Source organism: Cyprinodon variegatus, unplaced genomic scaffold (assembly GCF_000732505.1).
Source record: "Cyprinodon variegatus isolate N-32 unplaced genomic scaffold, C_variegatus-1.0 Scaffold931, whole genome shotgun sequence".
Taxonomy (NCBI): domain Eukaryota; kingdom Metazoa; phylum Chordata; class Actinopteri; order Cyprinodontiformes; family Cyprinodontidae; genus Cyprinodon; species Cyprinodon variegatus.
This window is the reverse complement of record NW_015151384.1, coordinates 183,671-195,840: the sequence shown is the minus strand read 5'-3', so window position 1 is coordinate 195,840 and position 12,170 is coordinate 183,671. Positions and strand designations below refer to the sequence as shown.

Below are 12,170 nucleotides of genomic sequence, written 5' to 3'. Positions count from 1 at the left end.
GCCTTGTCTTGGCCTCTAAAGGCCAATCCCTTTTCTCAGCCTCTAAAGGTCTCTGCCTTGTCTCGATCTTGCCCTCTGAAGGTCTTAGCCTATAGAGGTCTCTGTCTCTGTCACTGTACTCCTTCGTGTTGGATTTTGGGGTCTTGACTACAACGCTAATTTCATTATTAAACAGCAGGTTTATTTGGACCTAACATAATCAATGATGAACACATGAGGCACACCTCATCCCTCCACACACAACAGATTGAAAGGATTTTCCATGTTGCTTTCTAGCCAAGTTACATCATTCCTGGTTCAAATTTTTACAGTATAGCAGCACTTCTACACAAGATGATATGAAAATACAAAATATGAGCATTTCTAAAATTCAAACTGCCTCCTAAACTGTGAGGGCTTGTGGTACCTGGATAGAAGTAGTGATGCCGTGGCTGTTGAGCACTTAGTATTGCTGTCACCTCATCGTGGTCTGATGGGTGGATGTATTCAAATATACTATTTCCTGTTAACTCCACCTGCAACATAAACATTTACAGCAGCTAATATTTCTTGCAGGAATTGTAACAATTGAACGTTGTTGAAGCAACTAAACAAATTTGTTGCTACATTTTATCAAAAACCTACAGACCTGAAGGAGGGAGGGCCCTACCTGGGATAAGCCGAGGTGGACTGATGCTGTTTCCGAGATGTACATTATTTTCCCATCGGGTCCAATGACAAACAGGAAGCCATCTAGAGTCTGAGGAGCAAAGTGACAAGCAGCTGATATTTTATATAAAATTGGTAATATTTTTTTTTTAAAGAACCTTATCATCAGAACAAAACCTTCTGCCTGCATATGAATGTTTTTTTTTTTAAATACTGATTTGATGATACTGTAATTTTTCTATAAATAGATTCACATTCCCTGGTTAAATACAAATACATGAGCAATCAGTAGGGATTCCTGACGCTGTTTGTAAAACCAAAATCAATGAGTAAAGCAGTATTTACCATTTACCATGATGGACTGCTGGTACGGTTCTATTTAGTTTTTTTTTAATTCTTTTCTGAAATGATTTGGAACAATATCAAGATAGATTATTTCTCCTTATAAAAGAAGAAAAATATTTGGAAATTCTCATTTTACATAAATTCCCATAATCTTTATCTGGGTAAAAAAAAGCGTCTGTTCATCTCAATTATTTGTAAAAACGAATCTGTTAGGCAGAAATTATTTTTACAAGAGTTTATATCTTAAAACATTGTAAAATATTTTGAATTGCAATGACACTAATTTCCAAATTACAATTTTAGATTTAGACGTAGACTCAACTTTATTTAAAACTTGTAATTACTCCTTAAGGGAAATTCTGGTTCCATTAGGTTATATCGAGTACAAAGAGCTAAAGCAAGATGACATTAAAGATAAAAATAAAACAGATGATTTAAAAAGAGTGTTTAAAGTACAAAAAAGTTGTAATGTCCTGGAATATGTTTAATTTAGACATAACAAATAAAAATATCTACACAGTATAGAGCTAAGGGAAAACTACACACTAGTTTACTTGGAATTTCTGCACTTGCACTGCAGAAATGTATTGACCATATAAATAAGTAAAATTAATACAGACTACACAGTAGTTGACTTGGATTATTGCACTTGTACTGCAGAGATGTACTGACCTTATAAATAAGTTAAAAACAATTACACAGGCTACACAGTAGTTGGCATGTGTTATTGCACAGTAAGAGAATACAATATTGCACGAGTGACAATAGGAAATGTTTTTTATAAGATGTCCAAGGAGGGGGGTGCTGACCCTTGCCCCTCTTCCCATCACCTCCTCCTTCCCCCAAAAAGGAGTTGACAGCTTGATGACTTGAGGAACAAAGCAGTTTAGTCTGTTGGTCCTACATTTGGGAGGAGCAATCTCCCATTGATCAGGCTCCTCTGACTGGTGAACCTCTTAGAGAAAACATGCTGATCAATAGAAGGTATTGCTGGTGAAGATTCGCAGTCAACCAGGTCATAGAAATTACAAAAAAACTAAGAAAACAATCCACTGGACTTTGCTTCCAAGTCTTAAGATATTTACTTCCCATCCAGGAAGCTTTTTCATTTCAAAATGTTATGGCTTAGAAAACATAACATAACACAAATTGAATCGGAAAAAACAGGTCCACCCATTAGTAATGGAGTTCAGTGAGGTCTTTGTTAGCCTGGATACTGGCCTATGCCTCTGAAAAGGGTCACTGGTAGCCTGGCTGACCAGACGAGATGTTTGGTCCCCTGCATAACAATGAGGATTATGATGATGGCAAGAAATATTAGCTGCTGTTGAAAAAAAAAATATTAAAAATACTTTGCACAATTAACATATTTATTATGAATATTTAGGGAAATGATTTTGACTTTTTTATTTTACTGTTAAGTGTATTCTGCTTTTGATTTAGTTCACGGAAGCTAGGTTGTCATGGCAACATCAAGAGGTCACCAATTAAAGAGGTATCCCGCTCACGGCAGCGGACTAGTAAATTTACAGTCTAATGACAGAATCGAACAGGAAATATGGCACAGAAAGGTATTTAGGATTCGTATGCTCATGAGAGACTTTATTTCCACGACCCCAGAGTGCACCTCAACATTTGGACTCCTGTTCTGGTGTCCAAATGTTGGTGGTGGTTTGTTTTTTTAACTTTTTTTTATTGTTATTTTTTTTTACTTTTTTTGGATTGGAAACTATTGTTTTGCTATTAATTAGGAGAGAAAAAATTCACACCAAATACACTACAAGTTGATGAAGTATTTATAAGTTTTCACATAAACTACAGTATAAAATAACATCAAAACAAAAAAGGAAGCAAATTAAAAGAATGAAATACCTTGAAACACATCTCAGGGTAAAGATGTTTATTAATAAAAGCTCTTCTGCTGCTTTTTAGCCAGCCTCTTCTACTACATTGTTTCAATTTATGGGCCTGATCTTTTGCAAGTGATATAAGCTATAAGATGTTAAAATGTGCAAAAGTTTTTTTTTTTAAGAAAAAGAGCAGATAATTAGTGATACTGGCAGCTTGATGTGTTTCTAAGTCATGTGTTTGGATGGGGTCAATAATAATAATAATAAAATAACGATAAAGGTATTACTAAAAATTATTTGTAGTGTAATTCTCATAGAGATAGCCAATCTCAAAGTGCTACAAACAAAAGTAAAAAAAATAATGAAAATAAATTGAGTTCAATACAAAGAAAAATGAATTAATTAAACACCAGGAAGTTATAATTGCTGAATGAGGTGCTATAGATGCGCCAATTAACCTAATGGTTATGTTTTTGGTATGTAGGAGGAAGCAGGAGTATCTGGAGAGAACACACACGTGCACATGCACAGATAGTATTAAACTAGTTAAGTAAGACAACATACTTAACTCTCATTCCAAACATCACAGATTATACTAACTTGTAAAAGATGGGAGCACAGGTCCTTGGTCAAGCTGCCCAGAGGACCGAAACTTGGTAAGCTGTCCCACCCTTCTCCAAGACCTGTATGATGGACATGATGACAAAATATTTCAAGTTATGCATCAGACTAAACATGAATATGTCTGCTTCTGTCTCCTTGAACCCCAGTCGGCCTCAGCAGATGGCCGCTCACACTGAGCCTGGTTCTGCTGGAGGTTTCTTCCTGTTCAAAGGGAGTTTTTCCTCTCTACTGTCGCTACAAGCATGCTAAGTGTGAGGGATTACCTTTGAGTTGATGAGTCAAAGCAATCAACTGGTTTTCCTTTGATAGAATCAATTTGACTGGATGATCTGGCTGGATTGTCTCAGTAAAGTGTCTTAAGATGACATGTGTTGTGTCGGCACTATAGAAATAAACTGAATTGAACAGAATCGAATAGAGTAGAAAAGAATCAAACATCATAGAATAGAATAGAACAGCATAAAACAGGACAGAATAGAAAAGAATAGAATAGAGCGGAATAGAATTGAATAGAATATATAAAAATCAAAGCCAAGACACACTCATTTGTTATTTAGGCTGATATGATCACAAATATGGAAAAAATGACAATTAATAATCTACACAGCAGCAGACACAGCCAGTCACAGGTGCCATCTAATAGAATATAATAGAACAGAATAGAACAGAAGAGATCACAACAGAATAGAACATGATAGATTAAAACAGAATAGAACACAATAGATCAGTATAGAACAGATAACTTAATTTATCCCTGAGGTAAAATAGAGTGGGCTAAGAGCAGACAAAAACAAACACATTATTAAGTAAGAAAACAATGAGCGACCAACAGGTCTGCCAGGATGCTTAATAAAGTACTCTAGTATTTCCTTTTAAAATGTATTTAAATGTCTTGGAGTTCAGTAAGAGAAGAGCAACAGGAATTTCAATATTTTGCTAATTGGGGCTAATTGTGTCCCAGAATTCCCTGTACTCCTCACCATCCTGGCCTATCCTGTGTTGCGCAGCTCCTTTAACAGACAGCTGAGCTGATATACAGGATCCCTTTAATTGCCATATTGTACAAAACGGGCTGCAGTTGAGAGGTGAGTCCAGTTCATTTCAACCTCCTGAGAAAGTGGAACAATTGTTGGGGATGTTTGATCAGATAGAAGGCGTTCTCAGTCCAGAATAGGTCAGAGGAAATAATAACCTCCGGGAACTTTATGGTCTTTTCATACAGAAGATCATGTCAATCTTCCTGGACCTCCTGTAGTCTGCTGGGACTTTTTAATGACTGTTATTTGTTTTAATTAATTTATTAAGAATGTTATATAAAAAAAATTCCAGATGAAAAGGAAAAAAGGCAGCCCACTTAAAGGAAAAAAAAGAAAAAAAAGTAGCAACGGGAATGAAAAAAATACTCATTGGCTCTTTTGGAAGCATCTTCTTGTTGTGAGTATTTTTGGCTTTGAGCATTTTTGGATTTTTGTGGATTTATATTTTGGGATTTTTGCTTCTGTTAAAGGGGAACACCGTTTTTTTTTTTCTATTTTTTTTTTTTTTCACATTGGCCCCTTGGTTTTACGCTATTACATCATGTTCTACTCATCCATATTAGTTTTGTGTCATTTGGAGCTGGTCTGAAAATAAGAAAAACCGCGTGGACCGGCTAGCATTTATTCATCCTGTCCGCTGAACTGCTGCTAGTTTTCCTCACATGCCTGGAAGATGTCTAGTGCTGCTACCACAGATGATCTCCCTCTAGAAGTGGAAATGAACGATTCAGATTAGCTGAATGAATAGAAGGGGTAGAGCGTAGCCGCCTGTGGCCCGAGCTGCCTGTCACAACTCCAGATGATGTCATACACACACTGCTTTGTTTAAAAAAAATATAAATATAAAAAATATAACCGTGGATGTCTGGGGGACAGTGATTTACCTACATGTTCTGAATGCTGGCGTACCATAAAGAATAAATTATGAACAGTTTAGTTTGTGCCTTCAAGTCGTTACCCATAGGAAGACGTTACTTGGATATAACCTAACGGAATAGCTTGAGAACGGCTCCAAATGACACAAAACTAATATGGGTGAGTAGAACATGATGGAATAATGTAAAATCAAGGGGTCAATGTAAAAAAAGAAATGGTGTTCCCCTTTAAACTTTTGGTTATCTAAACATTCAATTTACCACCTTAGTATTGTGTCTGCATTTGGATCCTGTCAAACCACCACCTTCACAGTGACACAGCTGCTGGGTGGAAGGTCTGCGATGATGCTCTTTAGTGCACTTGGGGTGCAGCAAGCTCTCTCTGATATTTGTCTCCATATCTGTAAAAGCTTTATGCATGTGGTGGAAAACGTGCAACACTTCTGTCATCATCCAGGTGGCCTTACAAGTGAGCCTATTTGAAGACTCCTCTGACCTGCAGATAAGATGCTGGCCCAACATAAGACATAAAATTTAATGATGCCACTTAAGAGTCAAGGAATTGATTTAGAATCTAGCTGTACTCCAAAAACTCTGTCGGTCAGGTAGGTTGAGTCTGGAGGCTTATAACAGCCCACAATGACACATCACTTTGATGAGCCCCTGTGGTGCAGCACAGATCTCTACAGGACCTTAGTCAGGACAAGCCTGTCAGGCGACAGGCAAACAGTGAGATGATCCTGTATTTACTGCGTTAGACGGCGATCCACTCCTGATGGCGCCCTCCATCTTTTCTTTCAGAATTCCTGGTGGGAAGGTCATTCAAAGCATTGGAAAACCCAAAGAATATGATCCTCCCAGTATTTCAATCCACTGGACTCTGTTTCCAAGTTTGAAGATGTTTTAAGACGTTGACAAAATGTTAGAAATAGTGTTGAGTTTGAGGCTTTATAGACCAACAAGGCTTCAACTCAAGTGAGTTGATTCCTTCCTGCTATGATTGTAACCCCAACCTCTTTAGGGGGGAACAGAAGACCAGATTGGTCAGTTGCTGACAGGCCTCCAGGATTAATTGACAGGTGGCTCCACATCTCTGATGATGGTGTAATCCTGTAAACTCCCCTTGCTGACTTCTAAAGCCTTCAATTAGCAGGTGAAGACATCGATGCATCGTCTTGTTTATAATTCCAGCGAGAGGCCCTGGTCCAGCTGCCTCAGCATCCTTAAGACTCTAGTTACTTTTCCTGTTTCGAACCAAACATTTTGGATCCTTCATCCACTAAATCTCAGTGCTGGTTCTACTTCTCTAATCTATAAACCAAACTCTCCATCAACCAAAACAATAGAAATGTTCTTTAAGCCTTTTACTAAAGCCCAGATAGTTCTGACTTCATGTATTTGTATCAATGTAACAAAGCTTTATAATTATCATTATCATTATTATAGTACAATATCCTTTGAAATGTAACTTTAAAAATCAGCTTTTTTAAAGTTGTTTGGTGGTGTGACTAATTATTTCAAAAAGAAATTAATAACAGGGACTTAAAATTGAAAAGCAGTCCTGGAGATTATATTAAGAGGCGGAGGCTTAAGGAGGAAATTAAAGTGGAGGGATAGAAATGCGGGGGTCAGCCTGAGGTAATCAGGAAGGCTCCATCTATAAAGGAAACAATCCGATCAATAAGGTCCAAAGGTGGAATAATGGGATAAAGGCTTTGAATATAAACATTTAAGGGAAGAGCGAATCATTTCAAAGAAAGCAAGTAAAACGATGTTTTGATAAAACCAAAAGAGCCAAAAAAAGGAGGTTCTAAACCTTTAAAGAAAGAATATATTATAAAGGAAAATTCCAGTCAGCAAGGAATAATCAATGGATCATTATTTATACCTAAAACTAAAACGTTCACTGTGATTTAATGAATTTACTATTAATCAGTAAAAAAAAAATAAAAATAATAATTTTTGTCCTGATCACTGAGTCCAGGAGCGGCCATTTTGCCCAAATATAGTAACCCCTCCCCCCCTGCCATCTTCCAGCAGTGACTGTCGCTACCCGATCCGTACCGGTAACACGATCCGTACCATCAGCTCATTTGCGCCTGCGCGAACAGAATAACTTCCAGGTCACCAAAAAATAATGTAATTACGGTACTGAAAAAACTTTATTTATATCCTTAAATAATTAAAGAATACTAAACTACATCGTAAAGACAATATTGAAGACTTTTTTGGAAGAAATGGATGCTTTTTAAATTCAATCCATTGTATTGCTTGACGTCATTTTTCTGGAATAAAAATCCAAATTTTCGGGAAATGTTCCCTTATCAATGAAAAACTGCAGATCACGAAAGGTAGCAAATGAATCCATTGTGGGATCAGTACTGCTGGAGTGCATAGTTAAGTACAGAGCAAATCAAATATTTAAACAAATTTAAATATATACGCTGTGTGACGTATATTTGCGCATGCTCAGAGCAGTAGAAGTAACTATCACAAGGTGATTGAAGTTTTTTTTATACCGGTATTTCTGTTTTTTTATTTTTAGAAAATGCAATATTGACGAAAATACAAAGATATACAAAAAGAAACCCATGCCTCTAAAAAATACAAAAGAATAAAAAAGTAAGAAAAAGGATATATTGCCACCGGAAGTTATTCTGTTTGCGCACGCGCAAATGAGCTGATGGTACGGATCTTGCTTCCGGTACGGATCGGATAATGACAGTGACGTCACGGTGCGGTAAGCCTAGCGCCATTCTCCCCGCTTTACAAGCTAAATCAATGGGAACTACTAGACACATCTGCAATCAACAACAATTATTGAAGATTTCCAGAGGACTTCACCATTGAAATTCACCAGAGCTATAGTGAAACTGACAATGCCCACGTGCATGGCATCTGGATGCTGGAATACATCGGGTAAAAGTGAAAAAAAGAGTTATTCCACCTTTCTGATTCCTGATCCTCCACGGACGGGTTGGTCGTTGGATCGCCAACTTGAAGAGGGAGGATTTGCCATCGAACTTCTGGCCAGAGAAAAAATCCGTAATATGTAGCCAACATTTGGAAGAAGAATGTTTTCAAGATGACTTGGATAATAGCGCGTTGTGACAAACACCAGATACAGCACTGGGACTTGATCAACAGCCGATACCGCACCGTGACGTCACTAACCAGTAGGTGGCAGTAGTGTTCTTTGACAAACATGGATGCCTCCAGTAAAGCACATTCACATGAAAATTACACTGAATTAAAAACACTGATCATTTATTGAACAGTATGGAATAATTTCATAATTAAAGAATAATATATAGAATAATATCTTTTAAACGCTGTCATTTTAGGTAAATGGTAAATTTTGTTTTCAAAGGTCACCAGTGTTCATGAGGCCATTGTGAAAGTAAAAGAAAGGCTTTAATGGTAAAATGATGCAACTAACAAAAAGATTAAACATGTAACATGTGAATTAATAATTTTGGGAGTAGGAATGATTAAACAGTGTTTAAAAAATGCAATAAAATTGTAATATTGTAATTGTTCCAAGAGCTCAAATTATGTGTTTATTTAAATAAATTGTTAAAGCTGCTTGTAAAGCTAAACATATTCACAACTGATGTGGTTTAAAATACAAAAGTGTTGAAACTGTTTTTAAAAATATTAGTTAAAAACTGTCTTTGACCTAAAGGCTATTGGACTTTTATCTTTTGATGAAGCAGTTTCAGCATTACATATGTTCTTTTCTGCATAACAACAAAATAAAAATAAACAGAAAAGGGGCGATTCTAGGATCAGAGGCTGAGCTCCCAGACAGTTGTCTGACCAGACAAGATTCATTTCACTGTTTTCTACACATATTTTTTAATACTTGTTCAGTGCATTTTGCTAAAGACTCCATCATTCACTAATTCATTGTATCTAAGACATGAGCCAAAACCTGACAAGCAAAGCAAAAAGCAACATTTTTAGAAGAATATTCTAACCAATTAAAGCTTTTAAATCAACTCATTTCATGGAAACCTTTGAATCAGTTTTCATGAAATGAGTTTTCCCTTTTTTTGTGCCAAATTAACTTCCCTGATATATGTAAAATAGTCAACTGAATGAAATGTTTTTCTTTGCCAGTTTAACTTCTGTCGCTATTCTCTGTTTTTTTTACCTGTTTTTTTCTGACCTTTCACCTTTCGCACACCTTGCTCCGTTCCCCCTTCTCCCTCTTTAGACTGGCAATCATAAAATGGATTATAAAAAATAAAAATAAAAAACACCATCAATAGGTGCAGAAATCGGACTGAATATTGTAGAAACACCTGATTGCAGTGATTGCTTCAAAGTGTTGCTTTGGTTTATGATCTCCATTAGGCTTGTTTACCTTTTTTATTTGTTTGTTTATTGTTATTTCTGATGAACCAGAACATAATTGAAGGGGTTAAATAACCAAATACTGTGTAGTTTTTCCAATATCACCTTTTTTGTTATTTATTTTAAAACAGACGCAACAGAAGCAGACGGTATTAGAAAAACAAAAACAAAATAAAAAACAACAACTCATATTTTAGGGGCCTTGATTTAAATCAGGGTTGCTTCAAACCCGCCAAAAATAGGTTAAAAACGCCAATGGTTCAGAGTTTCTCAATCAGGAATCAAAAATATTTGATCATGTTTTCTCTAAGGTACTTTTTTAGTTGCTTTCCATTAGATTGGATGTGTTTTTCATAATTGCTTCTTTTTTTCTAGCATCGCGGCAGAAACGCTGGTTTTTCACCGCAACCCTCCTCTGACGTCAGATCTGTCCTACTTTAGGTGTTTTTATCGGCCTTCTGTTCCAAAAACACCAACATTTCCAACTAAGGCCCGCGCAAAACATTAGTTACTAAAATGTTTTGCAACTTAGTAGAAACGAAAAATATTGTTATTTATTGTTTGAACCTCTAAAAAAGTGGTCAGAAAATATTTTTTTGCGAACCTCCCGTCCCCCAGCAGCTGCTGTGTTCCTAATTACTCCAATTAATGGGAGGCTCTAACAACATAAAAAATTGAAGATATAAAAATTAAATTACACAATTTTATTCTAAATTACTGAAATATATAAGAAAACAAAATAGCTAGAAATGACAAATTACAAAAACTGCGCATAAATGAGCGATTTTAGTGTCTTAGCATGCAGATATAGAGAAGACAAGTTCTCTGGAAGAACAAAGGATGCAAAAGGATAAAAGTGAGGAAAAACTCTGCGGCTTGGTTCCAAAGAAGTAGAAAAGAAAAAAATTCAATCCACTTGACTTTTTTTTCAGGTTTGCAGACGTTTCTTTTCCATCCAGGAAGCTTTTTCAATTCAAAATGTCAGAAATAGCGTTGAGTTCCAGGTTTTATAGAGCGGATAAAAGCAAAGCCTCGTTTTGCTTAAAAAAAATCATGCAAATTAAACAATTGGTCGTTTCATCATTTTATCCATAAAGGGTTTTTATTGGGAGTTAGTTTTAGCTCAAATAAACTGGAAAGGACGTAGAATAATAATAATAATAAATATTACTATTATTATTATTGTAATTATGCTATTATGATATATATATATATATATATATATATATATATATATATATATATATATATATATATATATTTGGTTAAAAAAGTAAATAAAAAATGTCCTTCTCCCTCGGCATTAACGTGATCATTTAACGGTTTTTAACATCTATTCAATCATGTTAAGTTACTTTAACACAATTGTTTTATTTTATTTTAGGATATAAACCAATTGTGTTCATGATTGATTAGATGACAAACAAACAGTTGCATTTTTTTTTTCAGGTTATATTCATGAAAAACATGTATAAAATTATAATAGCCTATTATGAATCTATTTATAAACTATAGGCTTTAAGATAAATTTTTAAAACTATCATGAAATTCAAATGTCTAATGATGTAAACGTAATGAAAATGTTTTTGGGGGGAGTAAATCAGCAGTTTAAGGATAATCTTTATTATGTTTTGTTAGGTTAATCTGCCAATATTTCTAGTGAAGGAAAACCAATGAATGCTTTTCTTTAATAAACATCATTTTCTCTGTAAATGCTCTGGATGAGGTGGTACCGTGTGGGAGGAGCGCTCTCATCCGGAGGTAGCTGCTGCTCAGGCGGATGATGGAGGCCTTGTCCAGCTGGGAGCTGATGGCCGCCGGCAGAGGAAGCAGCTTCGCCAGCTCACAAAACTCTCCGTTTTCCTTCTCTCTGCGCGTCTTTGCAGCGTTTTTCGATCTTTCTTTCATCTCTAGGGAATGATTTATGCTCAAAGAAACGTAGAAAATCGTCTTTCCAGAAGTTCTCCAAGAAATAAATTCATTTCAACCCAAAATAATCTGAACAAAAGTTGCTCCCAGGTGTTTCACTACTAACGGCTTAAAATCTGTATTTTCCATCCGTGTCCCTCTGACTGCAGCTGGGTTATGAAGCTGCAGGAGCGCCTGAAAGGATCCAGCTGAGGGCCAGGCCCCCCTGCCTCTGTGGGCGGAATATTCATTTAAGGGGTGTGCCGCTTTTTCACGTTTGTCCCACAAATCAAAACAATGTACCTTATTGGACTGAATCAAAATGAGGAAAAAAAGGTGAAATGTTGTTACTTGATGCATGCAGAGCTGCAGCCGCAAGGCCCCTGGTCATTACCAGGGGCAGATTTAGGAAATGTGGGGCCCTAGGCAAAGACAGGCAGGGGGCCCTCTGAATGGAGAGGACAACACATAGAACAGACCCATTCTACAGACAGAGAAATGTTAATAGAATAGACATCCATTAT

At 36.2% G+C, this 12,170-nt stretch overlaps 1 protein-coding gene across 3 annotated transcripts in view; it reads right to left on the bottom strand.

Annotated features, from left to right (window-relative positions):
* Positions 1-11,795, bottom strand: part of LOC107100027 (single-minded homolog 2-like) — a 19,395-nt gene extending 7,600 nt beyond the window's left edge. For 2 of the 3 annotated variants that reach the window (XM_015398364.1, XM_015398366.1), the window contains exons 1-4: positions 11,472-11,795; positions 3,444-3,526; positions 629-739; positions 407-515 (exon numbers count right to left, since the gene is read on the bottom strand). In XM_015398364.1, coding sequence (XP_015253850.1) covers positions 407-515; positions 629-739; positions 3,444-3,526; positions 11,472-11,646 — 478 coding nt within the window. In that variant the 5' untranslated portion in view covers positions 11,647-11,795. The remainder of the gene's footprint in view (positions 1-406; positions 516-628; positions 740-3,443; positions 3,527-11,471) is intronic. The other variant, XM_015398365.1, reaches the window with a different exon arrangement.
* Positions 11,796-12,170: the final 375 nt, after the last annotated feature.